Source organism: Podarcis raffonei, chromosome 8 (assembly GCF_027172205.1).
Source record: "Podarcis raffonei isolate rPodRaf1 chromosome 8, rPodRaf1.pri, whole genome shotgun sequence".
Lineage (NCBI taxonomy): Eukaryota > Metazoa > Chordata > Lepidosauria > Squamata > Lacertidae > Podarcis > Podarcis raffonei.
This window is the reverse complement of record NC_070609.1, coordinates 10,934,115-10,957,268: the sequence shown is the minus strand read 5'-3', so window position 1 is coordinate 10,957,268 and position 23,154 is coordinate 10,934,115. Positions and strand designations below refer to the sequence as shown.

Sequence of the window (23,154 nt, the reverse complement as noted above, 5' to 3'; positions counted from 1 at the left end):
GTCCCATTTCAAATCATTTTGGGGGCTGAAGAGCAGGATGAGAAGGATTTAAATAAATCAATCCACTCAAATCTTATTTCAATTGTGTCAGCACGCCGCCCCTGGCATCAAGAAGAAGTTCTTGAATCAAAGCCCTGTCCCAGAGCTTAAGCCGAGGAAGGCTCCCAAGGAAGAGTGAGCCTGAGCTCAACTTACCTACTGATTTATCCTTGGTGATACGCCAAGTCAGAGGTCCCTCATAGACGAGGTTTTTCTTGGTGATGTCGTTCTGTGGGAAAGAGCTGGTTACAGCCTGAGGTTTTGCATAACACTCTTATAATTTTACAAACCTCATTACGTAAATTGAGAGCACCGGACCAGTTGCTCAGAGCAGCCTTAAAGCCACATTTCAAAAGAGAGGCCCCTTCCCCCCTTGAGAGCATCCGCGTGACGGGCTGAAACTCAACAGGTGCAGCCTAAGCATGGAGAGACATGCTACCTATTGCAAAGTTCTTTAAAAGGGGGCAGGCTCCCTTGAGGAAACAGGTGGAAATTTTGTTAGAGAATTTGCTCCCCACCCCATTGAAAAGGCTGCCCTCCAGATGTTGCTAGACTCTCATCAGCCCCAACCAGCAGGGTCCAAAGTCAGGGATGATGGAGAATATTTGGGTGCTCACAAGTTCTCGACTCCCCAGTCTGCAACCAGGGAGGAAATACTAGGCCAGAAACTCACCCTAAAGTCACTAAGCAGTGGATCAGTACTTTGCTTCAGGTTGGAGAGGTCCAGGCGACGCTGATAATCTTTCAGTTTCTGAAAAACGCAGAGGACACACACACACACAGAGTGGCAAGGGAGGATTAGAAAGAGCAACTGCCCAACAGAGAGGTATTTATTCATTTATCAAACTTATTAGTCGCTTAAAAAAAAAAAGCTAACTCAAAGTGACGTGCAAACAATAAAAACCCAATTTATTGTGGGTACAGAAATTCATATGAATGATAAAAAAATGTTTTTATATGCAATAACTGCAGCAAGTATATTGTTAGCCCAAAAATGGAAGCAAGAAGAAATGACAACTAAAGAAGAGTGGCAAGAGAAATTGATGAACTATGCTGAGATGGCGAGATTAACAGGGAAAATTTGGAACCAGCAGCACCAGACTTTCCTAAAGGAATGTAAGAAGTTTTTGACATATTTGGAAAGCAACTGTAACCAATTCATATCACTTGTAGGGTTAAAAGAAGTTTTATATATAAATTATTGTGAAAATAATTAAGAATAGGTATTAAGATTTGAATTTAAAGGAATAACTATAGTAGCAAAATGCATAATTAGAAAAGATTTTAGAAAACCATGAGTTGAGGTTGAAGGGCTGTGACAGCCAAAGATTTTGAAATGATGTTTAAAAGAATGATATGTTGGAAAATATGTGTAAATACCAATAAAAAACTATTATAATAAGCAATAAATAAATAATAACACATGCCTTAAAACCACCATAAAGCAAAACGCAAGAGAACTCTAAAACTCATTCAGTTATTTTTAAAGACAGGATGAAAATAAATAAAAGCCGAAGGATGGGGGGGACGGACGACAAACGTTCTGATTGGTGCCTAAATTTAAGTAATGATGGCACCAGGTGAGCTTCCCTGGGGAGAACACACTCCAAAAAAGGAGGTGGCCACCACTGAAAAGGCCCGTTCTCGTGTTGGCATACAGAAAAGGACCTTGGATGACAATCGCAGGGGCCAGATTGGTTCGTACGGGGAGAGATGGCCCTTGAGGCATGATGCTGTCAGGCAGCGAGAAGAAGAAGGGCACTTACCAGTAAGTTCTCCATGTCGCGCACCTCCTGATTGACGTGGTTGAGGATCTGCCGACAGCAGTTGGCCGCCTTCTGCACTTTCTCCCGCTCCTCGGCCTCCTCTGCAGCACAGATCGAAAAAGGCGGAAGTGTTTTTTCAAAAGGCATCCCATTAAATACAGCCCCAGTGTTTCCCTATCTAGAATTCAGCTCAGATCTAGATTCAGGGTTGGATTCCACCCCCCCCCCAGGAGGGGGAGAATATTGTGAGTCCTTCCTCCCTCCCGCAACAAAATCAAGACTCAGACAAACGCTCAGAGAGGCTTTAACAACCAATCCCTTGTGAGTTCTGATCCTCTCTCCTCTACGGGAATAAAGACTTAAAGAAAGATAAGCAGACACCGTGCGTTAAGCCTGATTTATTGCACACACACGGCAACCCTGCTTCTGTTCCGCTGTGTTTGCAACCGGAGGAGCCCCAGCAGAAGGGAGTCGCCCAGGGGAAGCGTGTGGACCCCCCGGGGGCCGGCACAGGTTATGGGTCATCAGCAAACGCCTGAAGCAGAGATAAGCAACGTTCGTGTGTGTGGTGTGGCCAGCTAACGAGACGCTGGGAAAGAAGACTGCAGCCAAAAGCCAGCTAGAGCTGTGCCTATCTTGAGGCAGAGGGCTCGCTGGGAAGATCTGGTCTGCCGAACCGGGTGCGAGGAGAAGCTACTACTGTGCGTAAGTAGGCTGGGCCCCGGGGAGAAGATGGCAGACAGCCATGAATCGCCAGTCCCTTTTGATAAGGTGGACGGGAGCAAGCCCTGGGCCGCGTGGCAGGCACTGAAGACGGCAGTGGGAGCCAGGCCAGAGGGGGCTGAGAATTGCTCTGAGGAAGCACCATGCCCAGGAAGGGCTGAGGGACGCCCAGAAAGCCCAGAGGGGGCTGGGACTGTGTTGGAAGGCTGTTGCAATGCCTCAACACATGGGCTGTATGCTGGAGAGCGGCTGAGAGAAGAGAAGAGAGACGCAGTGGCAGTCTGTTCCACTGGGGACTTTGCACCTGGGAGTGGGGGTGCAGGCCATTCCAAGGGTCTTGAGAGTGTCCAGGCTGTTTGGCAGGAGCTGGAGAGGGTTTGCAGAGTAACCACAGCAGAAGCCAAAAGCCACGTCCCCAAAAGCAGAAAAGCCTCAAGGAGCGCTGCAAGCAAGGTTGGGGGGGCAGAGAAGACCAAAGGCAAGTTTGCAAAGTTTTCCACTCAGCGTTGCTTTGTTTGCAATTCTTCTGAACATCTGCGTCGCGGCTGCCCACAGAGAGCAAGGGAGACAGGGCAGGATGTTTCCAAGGTCGCTTCCCATGGGAACCAGCCGGGTTTCTATGGCAACCAGTCCAGCAGAGGAGGCAGGCGTGGGAAAGCGCAAAGAACGCAGCGTGCTCCAGAGGGGGAAGGAGACGCTTATCAGCTGACTGCTTCGATGGCAGTCTTGGAGAACACCTGCAGCAAAGGCCCCAAGGTCGGGGGCAGCGGGAAGTCCGTTGCTAAGGCAACAAAGAAGGACAACTCCAGTGAGGAGAGAGTGCTGCGTTGGATTGTGGACTCTGCTACTAATGCTCATTTGGTGACAGAGACACCTGGTGTCAAGATAAGGAACTGCAGAGCTGTTTCAGCTGGGAAAACACTGTGTTTTGCTGATGGTTCACAGAGACGTGTGACTAACGTGGGAAACTTGTTTGTCTCTTTCTTACAGCCACAGCTGGAAGTCTACGTGTCGCCGGGGATAAAACATTGTCTCTTATCTGTACCGTGCCTTTTACAGGAGGGATATGTGGTTTGTTTTGAGAAAAATGTTTGTACAATTTCCAGAGGGGGGAAGCAGCTAGCACGTGTTGAGAGAAATCAGAACAACCTCTTTGTTCTGGAAACACCTCTGGAGGGTGAGGGGAATGCTGGGAAAGCCACTGATCACACTCATGTGTCGTGTGCTTGCGTGTGGCACAAGAGAATGTCACATGGTTCCTGTGAAGACATTCAGATGTTATCAGAGTGCACCAAAGGGTGCCGGGTAAAAGAATGTGGTCAACCTTTGAAATGCAGAGCTTGCAGGAAAGCCAAGAACAAGGGATATAATTATCCCAGGGTGGAGAGAGTAACCACAAAGCCTTTTGAGCTTGTACATGCAGACCTTTTTGGTATGCCACAGCCAAGTCTGGGCAAGGCCAGGTTTCTGATGGTGCTGACAGATGATTTTACGCAGAACTCATGGGCGTACACGCTGAGAACGAAGGAGCAGGCAACACAACTGATCAAAGATTGGGTTGCAGAGGTGGAACTAAGGTTCTCCACCAAGGTGCAGGGGTTCAAGTGTGACCGAGGTTCAGAGGTCACTGGGTCTGCTCTAAAGGGTTTCTTTCGCCAGAGAGGGATACGTCACAAGGTGACTTCTCAGGAGAGTGGCGTGGCAGAGCTTAGGAGTAAAGCTCTGGTTCAAGCATCAGAGATTCTACTGTGTGACTCTGGTTTGCCTCAAAGTTTTTGGGGGGAGGCGGTAAAGACGGCCAATTTCACGATGAACAGGTGCTACAATTCAGTGGTAGGTGACACCCCGTATTTCCTGCTTCACGGAGAACGGCCGCAAGTGCATTTCTTTCGTGCATTCGGTAGCAGAGCCTTGGTGCCTGTACCAAAGGTTCAGCAGCAGGAGGGTAGCCCAAGGTACCAGGAAATGATCTTCTGTGGGTATGAACCTGCGACAAAGGGGTGGAGATTTGCATATCCAGAAGGTGATCAGACCAAGCTTCTGATCAGTAAACATGCTGAGTTCTATGAGCAGGATGGTTGGGCAAGGCGCAAAGCGAGCCCTGACGTTCACTCAGATTGTCTGTCTGACTCTGAGGAGGAGGGAGAGCCAGAGCCTGAACCTGCTGGTGGGGACCAGATCCCTGAACAGAGTAGGGCGTCTCCACAGGTTGTTAAAAGAGTGTCCAAGAGTGAGCCCTCATCTCCTGTTCGCATAATGGAGAAAGCTCACAGACGTGTCAAGTCAGAGGGGGAATCTTCTGATGAAGAAGACGCACTTGCTGGCCCCAGTGGGTCAGAAGAAGCACCCCAGTTTGTGCCCAGGCAGTCATCTCGGGCAACAAAGGGAATTCCACCTGAGAGGTTTCAGGTCACTAATGCGTGGGTTGGTTTCGCACAGTGCGAACCTGAGATTTGTGAGGAGGTTCAACAGGTGCCGAACAACGATGCCAGGAAGGGGCGGAAGGCAGGGGGGAAAGTGTTGAACACTCAGAAGTCTATAAATATATGTTCACAACTCCTCTCAGAACGTGATTCGAGAGGGGGTGTGGAGAGAGGCTCAGAACTCACAGGGTTAAGAAGTTCTGAGTGACGTCTCACATTCTGAGGCGTGGTTTAGAATACTGAGGGGAGTGTTTTACTGTGTTTCTCGCAGTGTGTGTTTGCTCCGTTGCGTGAGAGGAGTGAAGATGAGTGCATTGTCACCAGGACTGTTGTTTTTGCTACGGGAATAAAGACTTAAAGAAAGATAAGCAGACACCGTGCGTTAAGCCTGATTTATTGCACACACACGGCAACCCTGCTTCTGTTCCGCTGTGTTTACATTCTGCTGCAACCGGAGGAGCCCCAGCAGAAGGGAGTCGCCCAGGGGAAGCGTGTGGACCCCCCGGGGGCCGGCACATCCCTTTTCACGGGGAACTCAGGGAATCGTAGCTTTGGGAGGAGGACAGAGGGCCTACAAACAACTCTGAACCCCACCCCTAACAAAACCACAGCTCCCAGAATTATTTGGAGGGGAAGCCATGCATATTTAAAGCGGCTATCTCAGCACTTTAAATGTACAGTATTTCGTCTGTTCCACACTTGGCTCAGCTGTCCCTGTGCGATTGTCACAGCGACCTCCATCCTCCCCACCTCTGCTCACCTGTGCATTTGGCAATGTTGTGAAGGAGCAGCGGATATTTGGTCAACCTCTGCATCTCGATGGGGATGATGTCCTTCAGTTGCAACCGCCGGCAACGAGGCTGACTTTCTGCTTCCTGCAGGGATGAGAGGAACACACCTGGCTGCTTACTGAGTCTGGGTAAATGGAGGAGGTACAGTGGGAAAAGCCTCCCCGGGGTCGTTTTTTTGGATCGGTATCCAAGCTCAGTGTTTGCAAAAACAACAACTTTTCCCCCTTCTTAATGGCATATACTTTTGATTCATGAAAGAATATCACCTGACCCTAACAGGGAAATATTTCACTGGGAGAAAGGGAGTAGGAACCTAGGGCTGTCTTCAACCAAGTCCTACTTAGAGTAGACCCACTGGACCTAGCATTGAATACCACCCTTAACCAGGCCTGCTAGTTTTTTATTTTAAAAAAAATCTCTTCCACAAAAAGCCAAATAAAGTTACCCAAAATAAATTTTAATTGGGCACATGCTTTACGAAAATTTATTCTGTGTATGCTTAAGTCTCATGGAGCTACGCATTCACACTAAAAAGAGAATTGCCTCAGAATTACCTCACAGTCTTATAATGAATTGAAAAAAATGTTGAAATATACATTTATTAAGAAACCAGAGGCCTTTCTTCTTGGAATAACAGGTCTGGAACTGCCCAAGAAAGATGTTAGATTGTTTTTGTATGCCACAACTGCAGCTAGAATTTTGTTAGCTAAGAATTGGAAAACACAAGAAGTCCCAACAGTGGAGGAATGGCAGACGAAGATGATGGACTTTTGGGAGCTAGGCAACCTGACTGGAAGAGTCTGCGACCAGAAGGAGGAGGAGTACCAGGAGGAATGGATGAAATTTAAAGACTATTTAGTTAAATATGCCAAGATAACTTAATTGGAAAAACTTGCAAATACCAGATAGGCCTAGGATTTAAACATGTGATGTTAGAGAATAATATGTTTAAAGTTAAAATGAAAAGAAAGATATTACGTGATTAAGTTAATTTTATGAGAAATTTGTTTTGGAAAACTCTTACAATGATATACATTAAAACTCAGCCAGGGGGATTCGAGGAAGTCACTTAACAATGTTACTAAGATTGGATTAAGTACAGTTTAAAATGTATGTTTATTTGTTTGTTTAAATTTTTTGGAAAATCAATAAATATTTTTTGGGGGGAAACCAGAATTACCTCATAATGAATTAATGAAACTTAATTCATTATTTTTGTACAACATAAAAGGTTTCTTGGGATGCTGAATTGTACAGCTTATACCATTTTTTTTCACCGGAAAGGAACAGTGGAATACACATGGCCCTAGCGTAGAAGGAGAGGCAAATTCATAGAATCACAGAATTGCAGAGTCATCTAGTCTAACCCGCTGCAATGGAGGCATCTTTTGCCCTACGCGGAGCTCAAACCCACGACCCTGACATTAAGAGTCTCGTGCTCTACTGACTGAGCTATCCCCAGTCTCCAGCAGCGATTACCTGGATGAACTGGTTGAAACGCGGCTCCTTCTTCTGCTTGGCTTTCAGCTGCTCCAGAGCAAACGACTGGCGGCTGCAGAAACGGGCCGAGATCTTCTGGAACCAGGCTCCTTCAGGACCATCAAACTGGGGGGGGGGGGGGGAGAAAGAAGGTTGGCGAGTTGATCACAGAGAGGGATCTTGCAAACCTTCGGTCCCTTTCTGATAGCCAAGATAATCTCTGCCTTGCCCCCCACCTTTGCCTCTTCATATCATTTTTGGCTACTCAAGAATCACTGTGATGTACCTGGGCTGATTCACCTATGCAGCCATTAAGTGCTGAGCCACACAAAAGTTGCTATCCTGCCCCCCCCCACAAACATCTGGGGATCTCAAGGGAAAAAACTCTGACAGGGCCCATTCCCAGCCTTTGCCTTCACTGTAGCTGAACTACAACTCCCATCAGCCCTAGCAATCGTGGCCAATAGCCAGGGGTGTTTGGAGCTGTAGCTCACCAACCTCTGGGCAGACAAAGGTTCTATTGGAAACCATTCCTTCCCTCCCCCCAGTATTTTCCTCCAGAAGAGAGAAACCGAGATACGTACAGTAACAGAGACATAATAAGATATATATCACACATGGGCAAGAGGGCAAAGATTCCACAGGGATCATTTAGGAGCTGTTTGAGATATTCTTTAGTTCTAATTTTATTTTTTAAAAGACCTTACGGCCCCACCCCTTGCAATATTTTTATGCTTCACCCGCCGGCTCACTGGCAACGCTTTGAGTATCACAGAGTGGGATGGAGACAGCTCAAGCCTTATCTATTGATTCATTTTTTTTCAAAATGCGTATTTTTATTGCAAAGGTAACATAATTTTTTTAAAAAAGGAACAGAGTGAGCTCACGTTAACAATAAGAACAACCCATCAAGTCTAACTAAAACAGATGTATTAATAGAAGCAGTAGAAAAATGATAGCAAAATGAAATGGAAGATCGCAAGATTATGTCTGGCCACAGAGCATAACCTGTGCCTTGATTAAGGTCAAATAGGGCATTCATGGATTGATTGATTGATTGATTGATTGATTGATGGGTTGCATTTGCCTCCCACCTTTCCTCCAAGAAGCCCAAGGAGCCATACATAATTCTCCTCCCCCCCCCCATTTTATCCTCACAACAACCCTTTGAAGGAGATTACGCTGAGGGTGACCAATTGGGCCCAAGATCACCCAGGGAGCTCCCTGACAGATTGGGGATTTGTACCCCAATCTCCCTGGTCTTGACTACCACACCAGCTTGTTGAACCAGAGGAGGGCTTTGAGCTTACATAGCTCGTACCCAATATGCTACATCAGCTCTGTAGGCGGCAAGCATCCCGTTTCATCAAAACAAAGCTCTGGTCTGACCTCATGCTCTTCATTAGTCCCTCAGCCGACATGCTTCAGTCTGTTCCACTCCTCATCCATGGACCACGGCCCTGCCTGAGCTTTTGATCCCTGCTCCAAAGCCTTTTAATTTCTCAGGAAGACCCCCACCCCTGGCAACGCTGCCCTCCGTCCCTCAAAATACTGGTCCAAGCTGGCCTCCCCCACCCCCTTACCCGAGCCAGCAGAGTGTTCCCGATTTCAGAAACAAGGGAATTGTTTTCCTCCCTCAGCTTCTTCAAGCTCTCCAGAAACACCTCTGAGGAAAGAAAAAGACACACAGAGAGAGACACTGGTTATGAAAAAAAAACAGTGCAATGACCTCCTCTCCTCAAGGAAATTCTCATTTACTGAGTGTGCACCAACTCATACGCTGAAGGAACCAGCACAAGCTGGACGTCCCTGCAGGCTCGAAGACCCTGCAGGCTCGAAGACCAGGCCTTGTTCCTTGTTCCACGGTATGTGGGTGCTCACGATTGAAACACATAGCCAAGGAACTGCATGCACTACTTTAAAAGAGAATGTAATGAAAATGGTCTATCGCTGGTATCTAACACCTGTCAAACTAGCAAAAATGTATAGGACGAGTAGTAAAATCTGTTGGAAATGTAAAGAAAAGGATGGTGATTTTTACCACATGTGGTGGACATGTGATAAAATGAAAGAGTTTTGGGAATTGATCTATAATGAATTAAAAAAGATGCTTAAATATACATTCCCAAAAAAGCCTGAAGACTATTGCTAGGTTTGATAGGAGAGGATATAAAGAAGGTGGACAAAAGATCATATATGTATGCTACGACAGCTGCCAGAGTTTTGATAGCCCAAAAATGGAAAACACATGAGATACCAACTGTGAAGGAATACGCGGAATCAGCAAAACTGACCCATAGGATTCGTATTCAGGAGGAAACAAAGTACCAAAAAGAATGGAGTAAATTTATGGTCTATATAAGTGAGAACTGTAGAAATTTGAAGACGTCAGCAGGACTGAAATAAATCTTACGTCATGGTTTAGTTATTATTACGGAACTGTGGATTAGGGATTGGAATAAGAAAACCTGCGGAAGGGAAGGAGGGAAGTCAACTGCTCTACGGAGCGTAAAGTAAGACAGATGTAAAAAGATTTGAAATATTTGTGTATTTTGGTGGTGGTGGTGTATTTGAAATGAAAACTTAATAAAAAGCGTTTAAGAAAGAAAGAAAGAAACACATAGGCAAGGAACTGCAGCTATTGCAGATAAATAAACCTGGCCTGTGTGTGTGTTTCTGGTAGATTGCCTCGGCTGTGCCTCTACATTCCCCACCCCACTTCCTCTCCCATGCGCTCACTGTGTTCATCGATCAAGTCCTCCAAGCTGGGGAAGATGTTGGCCAGCTCCTTGTAAATGAAGTGCTCCTCAGCCAGCAGAGGTTGGTAGAAGACCTCCAGCAGCACCCGAAGCATGCGCAGGTGGGCATGTTCGGTGATGAACAGCTCTGCGGGAGAAAAGGCAGAGGGAATGTCAGGACAGGTGTCCTCTCCCTGCAGCGCAGGTGTGTGGGGAACCCTTTCCAACCTTGGGCGGAATAACGAATATAAAGCAGTTTTTTCACTCCCACACAAACCTCTTTTTCCAAGCAAGCCAGCCTTTTTATTTCATTATAATTAAAGCACCGCCCTCCATCCAAGGATCACAGTATTCGAGGGCATATTCCAGCAAGGCAAAAGCACTCAAGGAGGGGCAAGTGACTCAGCAGGGAGCGTGGCCTAGGGAGACTCCCAAGTGCCAGACAGAGATGGCTTGAGGGCCACATTTGACCCCCCAGGCCTGAGGTTCCCCATCCATGCTGTAGGGTCTATTCTGCCTGGATACTGAGGTCCAGCACTGAGGGCCTTCTGGCAGTTCCCTCATTGTGAGAAGCCAAGTTACAGGGAACCATGCAGAGGGCCTTCTTGGTAGTGGCACCCACCCTGTGGAATGCCCTCCCACCAGATGTCAAAGAGAACAATAACTACCAGACTTTTAGAAGACATCTGAAGGCAGCCCTCTTTAGGGAAGCTTTTAATGTTTAACAGACTACTGCATTTTAATACTTTGTTGGAAGCCGCCCAGAGTGGCTGGGGAAACCCAGCCAGATGGGCAGGGTATAAATAATATATTATTATTATTATTATTATTATTATTGCAATTTAGATATTAATGCGCATGAGAGATAAACGGGAGGCATGTCAAAGAAAAGCAAGCAGGGGTTGCAAGTACCGCACTGGTGTCGATGGGGTGTGTGTGTCACACTTATAATTTCTTTTAAAAGCAATAAAGCAAGTTTCTAGTCCTGCTGAAACAGGGACAAGTCAGTTATTCAAAATATCTACATCCCGCCCTCCACCCACAAGGAACGGCCCAGCTTAATTTAAAACAACAAACCCATTAAGGCAAAGCCTAGTGCAGGTAAAATTTACAATTAACACTCATCACAAAACTGCAGAGCAACATCTATAAAGACCCCAGTGCTGAACTCTAACAACTGAGTGAGTAAGCAACTGATTTTAAAGTTATGTGGCATAACTGAAATTCCACTGGAATTGCATATTAAGCTGCAACCTTTCCTCATGGGGAGAATTCCTCATTGCAGCTTTAAAAGGGATCTAAAGAAAAGCGTACCGTATTTTTCGCTCTATAAGACGCACCAGACCATAAGACGCACCCAGTTTTTGGAGGAGGAAAACAAGAAAAAAAATAGTCTGAATCCCAGAAGCCAGAACAGCAAGAGGGATCGCTGCGCAGCAATCCCTGTTGCTGTTCTGGCTTCAGCAAAAGCAACACAAAACCTCTTCAGGGCAGCGGGAGGAAGGTTCCCCCTGCCCTGAAGAGGCATCACGCGGCTATCCCAGAAGCCAGAACAGCAAGGGGGATTGCTGCCCAGCAATCCTTCTTGCTGTTCTGGCTTCTGGGATAGCTGCGCAGCCTGCATTCGCTCCATAAGACGCACACACATTTCCCCTTACTTTTTAGGAGGGAAAAAGTGCGTCTTATAGAGTGGAAAATACAGTATATCACTCTTAGAATCATAGAATTGTGGCGCTGCAAGACATCCCAAGGGTGATCTAGTTCAACCCCCAATGTTTTGCTTTGGGCTCAGTTCCACCCTGCTCCCATCTTCCCTTGTCTGTTTTCCCAGCCCCAACTGGTGCTGGGGTGGTGAGAGCGAGCTACGTACCATTGATGACCTCTTGCCGCTTCACTTCGCTTTTCTTCAGCCTGAGGAGGGTGTCGTTGGGGACGAGCTCTCGCCAGTTGGGCGGGTCCAGCTCCAGTTCCGAAACACGCGGCTCAGTCTCCTCAGACTGGGGATGCAGAAAGGACGGCGGGGGCTCCCCTCCCCCAGCCCCTCCTGGCTCCAGACTGCAGAGGTTTAAAGAGAGAGAGAGAGGAAGACACAGAAAATGAGGGCAGGCCGACGCAAAAACAGAGCAACGAGTTAAGCATTGTCAAGGGCCCATCCCAAAGCACTCTGGCAATTTGTAGTTCTCACAAAACTACAATTCCCATGGTTCCTTGGGCGAAGCCGTAATGGTTAAACCTGTTTCTACATTTCCAGCATAGCTGTATCGCAAATTGGCGGGTGCAGAACTTCCTCATCATAGTTGTCGTTTTTAAAGGGAAATTCCCTTATTCCGAATAGGATTCCTCGCAAGAAAAGGGAAAGGTTGACAGCTATGCTGAGGATTTCCCTTCTGCCAAAAGTTATGTGACAGAGAAATCGGTACGGGCACATTCAAAGAGCTCAAAAAGCACCTCCCTTTCATGTCTTATCGCACCAGATCCAAGTCTTTTATTTTAATTTTTTCTCCCTCTTCAGAAGTTACAAAATTGTCAAGATTTGACGCAATTCTCCTCCTTCACAGCCTCTTCCTTCCCACTGAATAAATCCCATCGTGCTAAGGAATCTGTTGTTGCACCCCTAACCCTCCAAAAACAAGATGGAATTGATCAGTTTCTTTTCTCTGAGGGTAGAAAGGAAATAAAGATTTAAAAGCTCTTGCTGTCTGGGTTGTTCTGCTGCACTGAGTAAAGCAGCCCTTTCCCAAAGAGAGCATCTCAGCTGGTCCTGGGATGGTGCTCTGCAGCCACTTTTGATATTTTGAATCACTACAAGTTTGCATTGTATTGCTTGCTGAATTTGTTTTGTTTTCTCCTTATTTACATGTTAAAATAATATAATAAAAATAATAAAAAATTTAAACACTGTTCTTATTTTGAGCCACGTTGAGCTCAGCGTTGCTGCTGGAAAAGCGGAATATAAATATTAAATCAAACCACCCACCCAAGTAATTGTTATTAATATTTTCCATAGACATCTTCAATTCACCAAATGCTTTTTTATTCTTTTGAGTGTTTTCTCCATTGGCATTTTACCACTGGGCAAACTAGCAGGAGAATTTGCTACAAGATGTAGAATAATAGAATTGTAGAGGTGGAAAGGACCAAATGTTTTGTTTGTTATGTTGCCAAAATTTGTTTGTTTCTTTTTTTAAAAGTTAGAAGTAGTCTCCACCAGTGGCTGTTAGTTATGATGGCTAAATCAAATTTCTCCAGACAGAACTGTATTTACCTCTCGTAAGCAGGAGTTGGGAAGTGGTAGTTTCTGGTTAAATTACAGCTGTAAAAACCAGTTATAGTTTACTATTTCCCATGGGAAGCTTGAAAAAGAAAGTGTGGATTATTCGGGAGAATAGAACTATTTTGGTCCTCCTGGGCAGAAGAGATAGTTGGATAGAGTGGCAGTTTCAAAGTCTACATCCTCCCTCGCTCAGAGGTACTTAAAGTGTGGTCCGTGGACGATGCGTGGTCCACAAGCTCTGTGCAGATGGCCCACAGAAATATTGTGGAAAAGTTGAGAATCTCTCCATTTGTCTCTGTGCTTGAGTAATTCTTTCCCCAACAAGGGAAACAGAGGCCATTTTGATCTACTACTGAACAGACCAACAAAGTGGCCTATGATTTTCATAATATGGCACAGCACTGGCATAGCCAATTAATTAATTTAAAAAAAAACCAGTTAAAGGGGCCTTTCCTAGCAGCTTAGCCTAGGGACCACAATTTCCATAATAAAGAACTGGTTTCAAGTGTGAAGCTGGTATTGATGAAGAAGTGTTATAAAAATATGAGTTCTGTGTGTGCTTGGATTTGTCGAAAAAACAAGTTTATTAAGTGGTCCCAGAAATTTTCAAGTGGCAAAAAAAGAAGAAGAAAAATTGAGGCCCTCTGCCCTAGTTCAACAGCAGGGGATATAGGATGAAGGTACTTCTTGCCCTCTTGGCACTGTGGCAAAAGGAGAGAGACAAACAGCTGTAGTTTACTTTTCTCTGAAGCAGTCCACGTGTGGAGCTGGAGTACTTCATCTCTGCGGTTAGTGCTCCAAATTCCCTGGGCGCCAGCTGCGTTTTGCTAGTGGTGCGGGTCCAATTGCAACCACATGGAGATTTCTGGGCGCCAGGAGGCGACTGACGCCTCCATCGAGCCAGCTGACTCGTGTGCTGCAAAAGACACGGGTCTTGTGCTGCTGCGTGAATCATGGGATGGGCATCTTAGTCCTCCATCATCACATGAAGGAAAGTAAGTACAGATATATCTGAATGTGCTGCAGCCTTGCCGCAAACGGAACTCACAGACCACTGTTTAAAAACCTCTGCCTTAGTCCACAGTTAACGCCATTTCCATTTCCACTGTGTGCAATTCTCCTTCTTGCATACTAGGACCAGCAAACTGCTGTAATTGTAAGCTACAGTCAAGCGACGTAACCGAGATTAAATAGAATCATAAGAACCCAACCCTCTGGCGAATAGACACATACCACTGTGGTGAAGGTTAATTAGGTTTAGGGTGCCATTCAGCTGATCTACCTGAGTTTCCTTTTTTATTTTATTTTATTATAATTTTTATTAGTTGTTTTTTTTAACATATAATTTTCAACAGTAATTAAACATACTTTTACATCTTATTTAAATTTTTGACTTCCATCAATCCTGTCTGAAAATTTTCCAATCTAATTTCTCAGTATGCATTTCTTATTTTCCCTATTACGTTTCAAACTCGTAACCAATATCTCTATCTTTTTCTACTTTGTAACACTTTGTATATTTCTCCTTACAAAACTTCTTGTAGTCCTACTAGCGTACCGTATTTTTCGCCCTATAGGACGCACTTTTTCCCCTCCAAAAATGAAGGGGAAATCTGTGTGCGTCCTATGGGACGAATACAGGCTTTCGCTGAAGCTTGGAGAGCGAGAGGGGTCGGTGCGCACTGACCCCTCTCACTCTCCAGGCTTCAGGAAGCTATCAGCAAGCCTGGGGAGCCCGCGGGAGTTCCCGCAGGGCTCCCTAGGCTGCGAATAGCAGCCTGCCGCCCAGCGCGTGGGGCGCCCTGAAGCAGACCGCCCCTCGCGCCAGGCAGACATCCGCAGCATGGGGAGCCCTGCGGGAGTTCCTGCAGGGCTCCCTACGCTGCGGATAGCAGCCTGCTGCATGGAGCGCAGGGCGCGCTGAAGCAGAGCACCCCGCGCTTCGGGCAGACATCAGCCAGCCCCACAAGCTCGGGGACAGTGGGGAGGCGCAGCGCCGCCATCCCGCTGTTTCTCGACCTGGTTTGGAGGCTGGCACTGGGGAGAAGCGCGCTTCTCCCCAGCGCCAGCCCCACAATCTCGGGTGACAGCAGGGAGGCGGAGCGCCGCCATCCCGCTGTTCCCCGACCTGGTTTGGTTTCCCCGACCTGGTTTTTGGGGGAAAATAAAGGGGGGGGAAATTCCCTTTATTTCCCCCCCAAAAAACTAGGTGCGTCCTATGGGACGGAGCATCCTATGGGACGAAAAATACGGTAATTTGTTGATTACAGTTGCTCTTCAAATAATTCATATACTTCTTCCAATCTTCTGTAAATCTCTGGTCCCGCAGGTTTCGAATCCTTCCTGTCATTTTGTCCAATTCTACCTGAGTTTCCAACAATGGTTAGCGGGGGAGAAAGCTACCATCACCCCAGCATTTAGTGCATTTGGTAAACAAGACCAATGCTGGTATGGGGTTTGCAAAGGCTTGAAACCTGGCTCCTGGTGTGGGCGCCCCATTTCAGTCCCCTCCTGGGGGGGGGCTCTCCAGAGGGGGAGCATCTCTTCACCTACTTGCGACTCCCCTGCTTCTGCCGAGCCTGTTCTAGGGACTGCTTCTCCTCCATCTCATTGGCACGGGCAGCGGCCTCGACGTCCACGTCGCTCCGCGATCGTGGCTGCTTGCCCTTGGCTGAGCCGCGCAGAGACCGCTTCCGCTCGTATACCCGCAGGCTCTCGGAGCGGCCCAGCTTTGCTGACAGCCTGGCGAGGGGGTGGGCGGACGGGCAAGGCAGAGCCGGGGGGCGGGAGCCACAGACACACACCAAAAAAGACGCGGACAGGGGAGAGCCGTTGGGTTGGACGAGCCAAATTTGGAGAGGAAGGAGGGCGGTGGAATGAGCCACGGGACACGGGAGGGCCACGGACCAATCACGAGAGACGACGGGGCGGGGCGTAGCGCGCCGTACACCAGTGGGAAAGGAGACGGCGGAGGGTCACAACCAATAAGTGAACGGGCCAAGCAAGCACCCAATTGGGTAGCGGAGGAAAACAAACACCAGCACATGCAGCAGTGGAAAGACAAGGGAAGAGAAAGGGGGAAAAGTGAGAATCCCAGAACCAGTAAGAGATCCATGCACCAGAACAGGGGAGAGTGGGGAAACGCTCCGGGCACAGGCAGAATACCCCGTGCTGCCATGCAAAGGTTTGAGAGAACCTCAGAGAACAGGTGCAGCCCCCCAAAGAGGGTGCAACTTCAAAAGGAACCCTGTTTCTTGTGAGGGCCAACACCCCACACCGCTAGCGTTACTGGGGCCAGGGAAGAGGGCTCAGAACCTGCTGCAATGACCCCCAAGTTCACCGCTGTGTGCCCACAAGGGAGGGGTCACTGAGCCAATCAGCCCCCCCTCCCAGCCACCCCTAAGCAAACATCGTACGGCGCCCCGCTTCGCAAGCAACGGACTTGGCGAGAGGGGCACCACCGTTCTAACCTGGCAGCTTTGGATAACAAGGTCATACTTAACTCTGCTCGCGTGTCTTTCCCTGAGGAATGAATTCATGCAATGGGTGAGGGAGTGTGTGTGAGAGGAAGCCACCAACCTTTTTCGCCTTCTAGAAGGGAAGAACAGAATATAGAAGGGTGATTTGGTTAACACTGAAAGGAGAGACAGAGAGAGAGAAAAGAGAGACAGAGAGAAATAGAGGGAAGGAACGCAATCCTCATTTTATTTTATTTTTTAAATGGAAGCTATGAGAGAAGAGGGTCTTTTTTAAAAACAAAACAAAAAACATCCCTCTTTACATACAAACACCAGAGAACCTGGATGAGAGCGAATGAAGGAATACTGTTCCCTGAGAAGGGAAGAATCAAGTGACAACAGGACTCTGGAGATATCATGGGATTTCCCCCTCTGTGCTTATGCAAGACCCCCGTATCTTTACTCCAGATTAAACAGACTAGAGCAGGGAATCGGGAAATTCATGGCTTCTCAGATGTCGCTGGATCCCAACTCCCATAAGCCTGAGCCAGCAGGATGGCTCTGCCCAGGGTATAAATAATAATAATAATAATTATTATTATTATTATTATTATTATTATTATTATTATTATTGCTGCAGTCCAAGTCATCTGGAAGGGCAGAGCTTTCCCCAGCCTTAGACTAGCACACCCACCAACTGTCTGCGTACTCAGGCAGAGCACCACCAAACCACACATAAATAAGCATTCAAAAGAGGGGAGAGGGTGTGGAATTGCTTATCTCTCTCCCCTCCTTCCCCCAAATCTTCCCTTGAGGTTCCCAAAACGGTGCCCCCTCTCACCTTTCGTTTTCTGTGCCATCTTCAGCTGGGGGCTGTTCCCCAGCCAAGGGCTGTTCTGTAACTGGGGAGTCTGAGGCATCAGTTGAAGCCTGACTGTCGGCACCTAGAGATGGCAAAGGGAGGACAGGAGACATCAGGGGGGTGGGAATGGCCCAAACACCTTCGCCTGCCCCCTTTTTAGAGTTCTTCCCCGCAGCTCCTCCACCCTCAGCCTCACCCGGTGATCTCTCACCCTGCTCTCTGTCATTGCCCTCCCCAAGAGGGGGGTGAACAGTGACGGACACTCCCGCAGGATCCGACCCTGAAAAGCTTCCCTTGATCCGCCCTGGGCCTCCCTCCAATGGCTTTCCTTTCCTGTCCGAGGCCGGCGCCTTATCAGCTGCTGTAAAGGAGACAAAAAAACAAAAAGACAGGGGGGAAAATAAGCTTTAAAAGACACAGAGTCCTTGCATATAGCGCTGCCTAACCGCTTTAAACACACGGTTCTCCTCCCTGGACTTCCCCCGCTTCTGAAGGCTTGTGCACATACCAAACCTCTCCCCATTTCAGATGCTGGATGGAGAAGCAAGGGTGCCATTTAAGCTCTGGGTGGTTTCCCATAAGGCACCAGGGCCATAGCTCAGTGGTAGGGCATCTGACTTGCATGCGGAAGGTGCCCGGTTCAATCCCTGGAGAGCCACTGCCAGTGATAGCCTAATTCAGTGGGATGGTGCAGTAAATACCTTAAATCAGGGTTTCCCCAAACTTGGGTCTTCAGCTGTTTTTGGACTACAATCCCCGTCATCCCTGACCACTGGTCCTCCTAGCTAGGGATGATGGGAGTTGTGGTCCAAAAACAGCTGGAGACCCAAGTTTGGGAGACACTGGTGTAGACGATACTGAGTTGGCCGGGTCAAAGGCCTGACTCACAGTTGAGACCACAAGTGTCATCTGGTCCAACTCCCTGCACTGCAGGAATCTTTGACTCTGAGGTTAAGAGTCTTATGCTCTACCGACTGAGCTATCCTACCACAAATGTTACTGGGCAGAGAGCCTGATGTTTTGCGGGTGGCTCGCCATGATCAAGCAAACCAGGCCATTATCAGCTTTTTGTTTCTTCAAGACCCACCCCCGATAATCCTCGATAATAGCTGGCATTATTTGCTAAATGTATGAATTTGCTCGAACCTTAACCCTTCACTTAATGCAGATGTTATGAGGGTCTGCCCCCAGAGCTGTCAACGTTTCCCTTTTTTAAAGGGAAACTCCCTTATTCCAAATAGGATTCCTCTCAAGAAAAGGGAAAAGTTGACAGCTATGGTCTGCCCCCGTGAATTAAAAATAAAATTAATATTAATAATAATAATAATAATAATAATAATAATAATAATAATTTATTTACACCCTGCCCATCTGGCTGGATTTCCCCAGCCACTCTGGGCGGCTCCCAACAGAATATTAAAAACACGATAAAACATCAAACATTAAAAACTTCCCTAAACAGGGCTGCCTTCAGATGTCTTCTAAAAGTCAGAGGCTTTTTAGGTTAATTTGTTTCTGTGACTGTGTGGAACCCAGTTCAGCTACTGATTGATTGTGTCACTGCGGAAATGGATAAAAGCCCCCCCATCCAAACAATGACTATCATCAGTGCAGGTAAGGGAAAACATTAATTTTATTTATTTATTTTATAGTACAGTACACTGATTATTGCTTCCATGGTCTCGTTAGATAATAAAATTCATGTTAAATTGCTGTTTTACGGATTGTTTTTTAAAAGTCTGGAACGGATTAATCCGTTTCGCATTACTTTCTATGGGAAAGCGCTCCTTGGTTTTGGAACGCTTTGGTTTTGAAACGGACTTCCGGAATGGATTAAGTTTAAGAACCAAGGTACTACCACTGAACAGTAATTACCAAACAAAACATGAGCGTGAAGATTGAGCGTTATTGAGCCTGTATCATCTGAATGACAGAATAGGGTATCGTGGACTTAGTACAGTGGTACCTCGGGTTAAGAACTTAATTCGTTCCGGAGGCCCGTTCTTAACCTGAAACTGCTCTTAACCTGAGGTACCACTTTAACTAATGGGACCTCCTGCTGCCGCCACGCAATTTCTGTTCTCATCCCGAAGCAAAGTTCTTAACCTGAGGTACTACAGTGGTACCTCGGGTTACATACGCTTCAGCTTACATATGCTTCAGGTTACAGACTCCGCTAACCCAGAAATAGTATCTCGGGTTAAGAACTTTGCTTCAGGATGAGAACAGAAATCATGCTCCAGCAGCGCAGTGGCAGTGGGAGGCCCCATTAGCTAAAGTGGTGCTTCAGGTTAAGAACAGTTTCAGGTTAAGAACAGACATCCGGAATGAATTAAGTACTTAACCCGAGGTACCACTGTATTTCTGGGTTAGTGGAGTCTGTAACCTGAAGCGTCTGTAACCTGAAGCGTTTGTAACCTGAGGTACCACTGTACCATGATGACTTGGGCTGATGGGAGTTGGAATCCAGCCACTCCTCCTTCCCCAATAATTTAAGTGTCCGTGACAAGGAAGAAGAAGAGTTTGGATTTGATATCCCGCTTTATCACTACCCAAAGGAGTCTCAAAGCGGCTAACATTCTCCTTTCCCTTCCTCCCCCACAATAAACACTCTGTGAGGTGAGTGGGGCTGAGAGACTTCAGAGAAGTGTGAGTAGCCCAAGGTCACCCAGCAGCTGCATGTGGAGGAGCGGGGAAGCGAACCCGGTTCACCAGATTACGAGTCCACCACTCTTAACCACTACACCACACTGGCTCTCTAGAAAAGCTAATTGATTTTTTTTGGGGGGGGGGTGCATGTAAAATGTGTAAGGGCACTATTTTGTAAGTGCATAAGCCTTCAGAGAAAAGGGAGGAGCCCAGGAGTCCTCTCCCACTTAACTTGCCCAATTTTAAGCCAATACAGAGACGGTTCCCACAGACAGACACACGGATGGAAACATAGCGAGCAGCCACAGCATGCCAAAGGAAGTTGTCCGATAACGTTGACGAGTATGATGGGCTTGTACAGGAACGTGTGTGATATATTAGTAATATAGTATGATCAGGAGGGTGGGGCAGCGGGGAGGGGGAACGTTGTTATGTGAAAGGGGACGTTGTTATGTGAAACCATGAATACAAAAAGTTAGTGCCTGAGGTTACAAGGGAGTGCATTAGTTTAATGCGGACCCCTCCGCTAAGAGAGGGACAAGGTGACACATGGGGCGTCATGCGTTATTGGGGTGGGGGAGAAGAGGAGGGGGAGGGGGAGGGGCGCTGGTACCTTCACCCTCTGGTTTGGGTTGTCTGTAATCAGAATCTACAAAAAATGCAGGAAAAAAGAAGAGGAGGAGAAATGGAGGAGGGAAGGCAAAACGGGCCAGGGGAAGAGAAAGGTATAAAACCAAACCCCACCCAGGGACAACAGCGCCTGCCTGCGTTAAATAATAATAATAATCCTCCATTATTATTATTATTTAAAAATATGTATGGGCAAAGAGCATGCCAGACTCACCACTCAAGCTGGCCTGGCGCATGCAAACTGGACAGTAGGAGAGGAAAGCCTCACTGTAAACTTATCTATAAGGGGTCAAGCCCTGATCTTCAGATTCTAAGATACAATTACTAGCTAGAGAACCTGCTCCAGAGAGGTCACTCCTAGGCATTTCCAGAGAAGGGATGTCGCTCAGTGGGAAACCATCTGCCCTGCATGCAAGAAACCTAGAGAGCTGCTGCCCATTGGTGCAGGCTATACTGACGTAACTCAGAAGAGGTCAGCTTTTCTGTGCAGCCCCAACCCTCCCTTGTCCCTGTTATGTCCTGTTGTTTCCAGGATGGGGGCAAGAGTGGGCACAGCCACTTTGGGGGCATGCCTTCATTTCTTTTGGGAAGAACATTGGCTCCCTTCGCTTAAGAGTTTGTTTTTTTAATGACCAGGGAGGTTGTGGATTACTGAGCTGAGCAGCCTCCTGAACCAGGGCTCTGCTCCTGCCCACAAATGCATACTTACAGTGGGAGTCTCCCCGGTTCCAGCGGGCTGGGTCCAAAATGCTGAAGCTCTTCTTTGATCTGGGAGCTTCCTCGGGCTTCTTGGTCCCCGAAATCTGAGTGAGCAGGAAACAAGGAGGACGAGAGAGGAAGAATGAGTAAGAGCTGCGGCTCAATGGAAAATCATCTGTTTTGCATCTCCAAGCAGGACTGGGAACTTCCCATGTCTTAAATGCTGCCAGTCAGTGTAAGCAATTTGGAGCTAGATGGTCCCAATGGTCTCACTAATTATTATTATTATTATTATTACTATTATTATTATTATTATTAATACCCCACCCATCTGTCTGGGTTTCCCCAGCCACTCTGGGCGGCTCCCAACAAAATATTAACATATGATAAAACATCAAACATTAAAAACTTCCCTAAACAGAGCTGCCTTCAGATGTCTTCTAAAAGTCAGATACAGTGGTACCTCGGGTTACAGACCCTTCAGGTTACAGACTTCGCTAACCCAGAAATAGTACCTCAGGTTAAGAACTTTGCTTCAGGATGAGAACAGAAATTGTGCGGTGGCAGCGACAGTTTCAGGTTAAGAACAGACCTCCAGAACAAATTAAGTTCTTAACCCGAGGTACCACTGTAGTTGTTTATTTTCTTGACATCTGATGGGAGGGCGTTCTACAGGGCGAGTGTCGCTACGAGAAGGCCCTCTGCCTGGTTCCCTGTAACCTCACTTCTCGCAGTGAGGGAACTGCCAGAAGGCCCTTGGAGCTGGACCTCAGTGTCCAGGCTGAATGATGGGGGTGGAGACGCTCCTTAGGTATACTGAACCGAGGCTGTTTAGGGCTTTATAGGTCAGCACCAACACTTTGAATTGTGCTCAGAAACGTACTGGGAGTCAGTGCAGGTATTTCAAGACCAGTGTTATATGGTCTCAGCTGCCACTCCCAGTCACCAGTCTAGCTACCACATTTTGGATTAATTGTAGTTTCCGGGTCACCTTCAAAGGTAGGGATGAAGTAGCTTCCTAATCCCACCTCTGCCCAAATATGGACTCTCTGGGATGTGTTCTAGATTTATCAAATTCTCACAAAGGTGAAGCTCTTTTGTTGAAAAGCAAGAGCTAGGACTTTAGTAAACCAGTTTGTTCAAGTTCTCATCATTTGGGGGTGGCTGGGTAAGGGACAGGCACCAGGTCCCAGATTATTATTCTTTACTACGGTACATTTATTCATTGCTTTCCATGAAAAGAGGTCGCTTGCAAATCCACAAAATGCAAAACAACCTTGGTAATCAATCTGAAGCAAATACACAAGGGGGAAATGGCGCCATTCTGGGTTTCAGGCTTCTCCATACCTTCTTGCGGAAGAAGTTGGCTTTCGACTTCTTGTTATCGGCAGCTTTCGTCTTAACCCCCAGGGACTTCATATATGTCACAACGGCAGCAAAAATGGCAGAACTAAGGGACCAGAGGGGAGAGAGAGGAAAACGAAAAGTTGTTGAGTGGTTGCAGACAGCAGAGGGAGAGATACAACTTGGGGAAGGCAGATCTGAGCCAACTGGTCTGCTTTCAGTTTTGGTATGATCTAGTCAATTCTCTGGCGACATCAACCGGAACATTTATATGATGCC

The 23,154-nt window shown here is 47.1% G+C and overlaps 1 protein-coding gene across 8 annotated transcripts in view; it reads right to left on the bottom strand.

Annotated features, from left to right (window-relative positions):
- The window catches only part of ARHGEF1 (Rho guanine nucleotide exchange factor 1), a 74,253-nt gene that overhangs the window by 11,961 nt on the left and 39,138 nt on the right, over positions 1-23,154 (bottom strand). For 6 of the 8 annotated variants that reach the window (XM_053397867.1, XM_053397869.1, XM_053397870.1 and 3 more), the window contains 15 exons: positions 22,879-22,981; positions 21,542-21,635; positions 20,816-20,851; positions 17,765-17,914; positions 17,533-17,635; positions 16,813-16,824; positions 15,787-15,975; positions 11,830-12,014; positions 9,961-10,107; positions 8,805-8,887; positions 7,222-7,347; positions 5,712-5,826; positions 1,806-1,906; positions 713-790; positions 196-268 (listed from right to left, as the gene is read on the bottom strand). In XM_053397867.1, the coding sequence (XP_053253842.1) occupies positions 196-268; positions 713-790; positions 1,806-1,906; positions 5,712-5,826; positions 7,222-7,347; positions 8,805-8,887; positions 9,961-10,107; positions 11,830-12,014; positions 15,787-15,975; positions 16,813-16,824; positions 17,533-17,635; positions 17,765-17,914; positions 20,816-20,851; positions 21,542-21,635; positions 22,879-22,981 (1,595 nt within the window). The remainder of the gene's footprint in view (positions 1-195; positions 269-712; positions 791-1,805; positions 1,907-5,711; positions 5,827-7,221; positions 7,348-8,804; positions 8,888-9,960; positions 10,108-11,829; positions 12,015-15,786; positions 15,976-16,812; positions 16,825-17,532; positions 17,636-17,764; positions 17,915-20,815; positions 20,852-21,541; positions 21,636-22,878; positions 22,982-23,154) is intronic. The other 2 variants (XM_053397874.1, XM_053397875.1) reach the window with 2 other exon arrangements.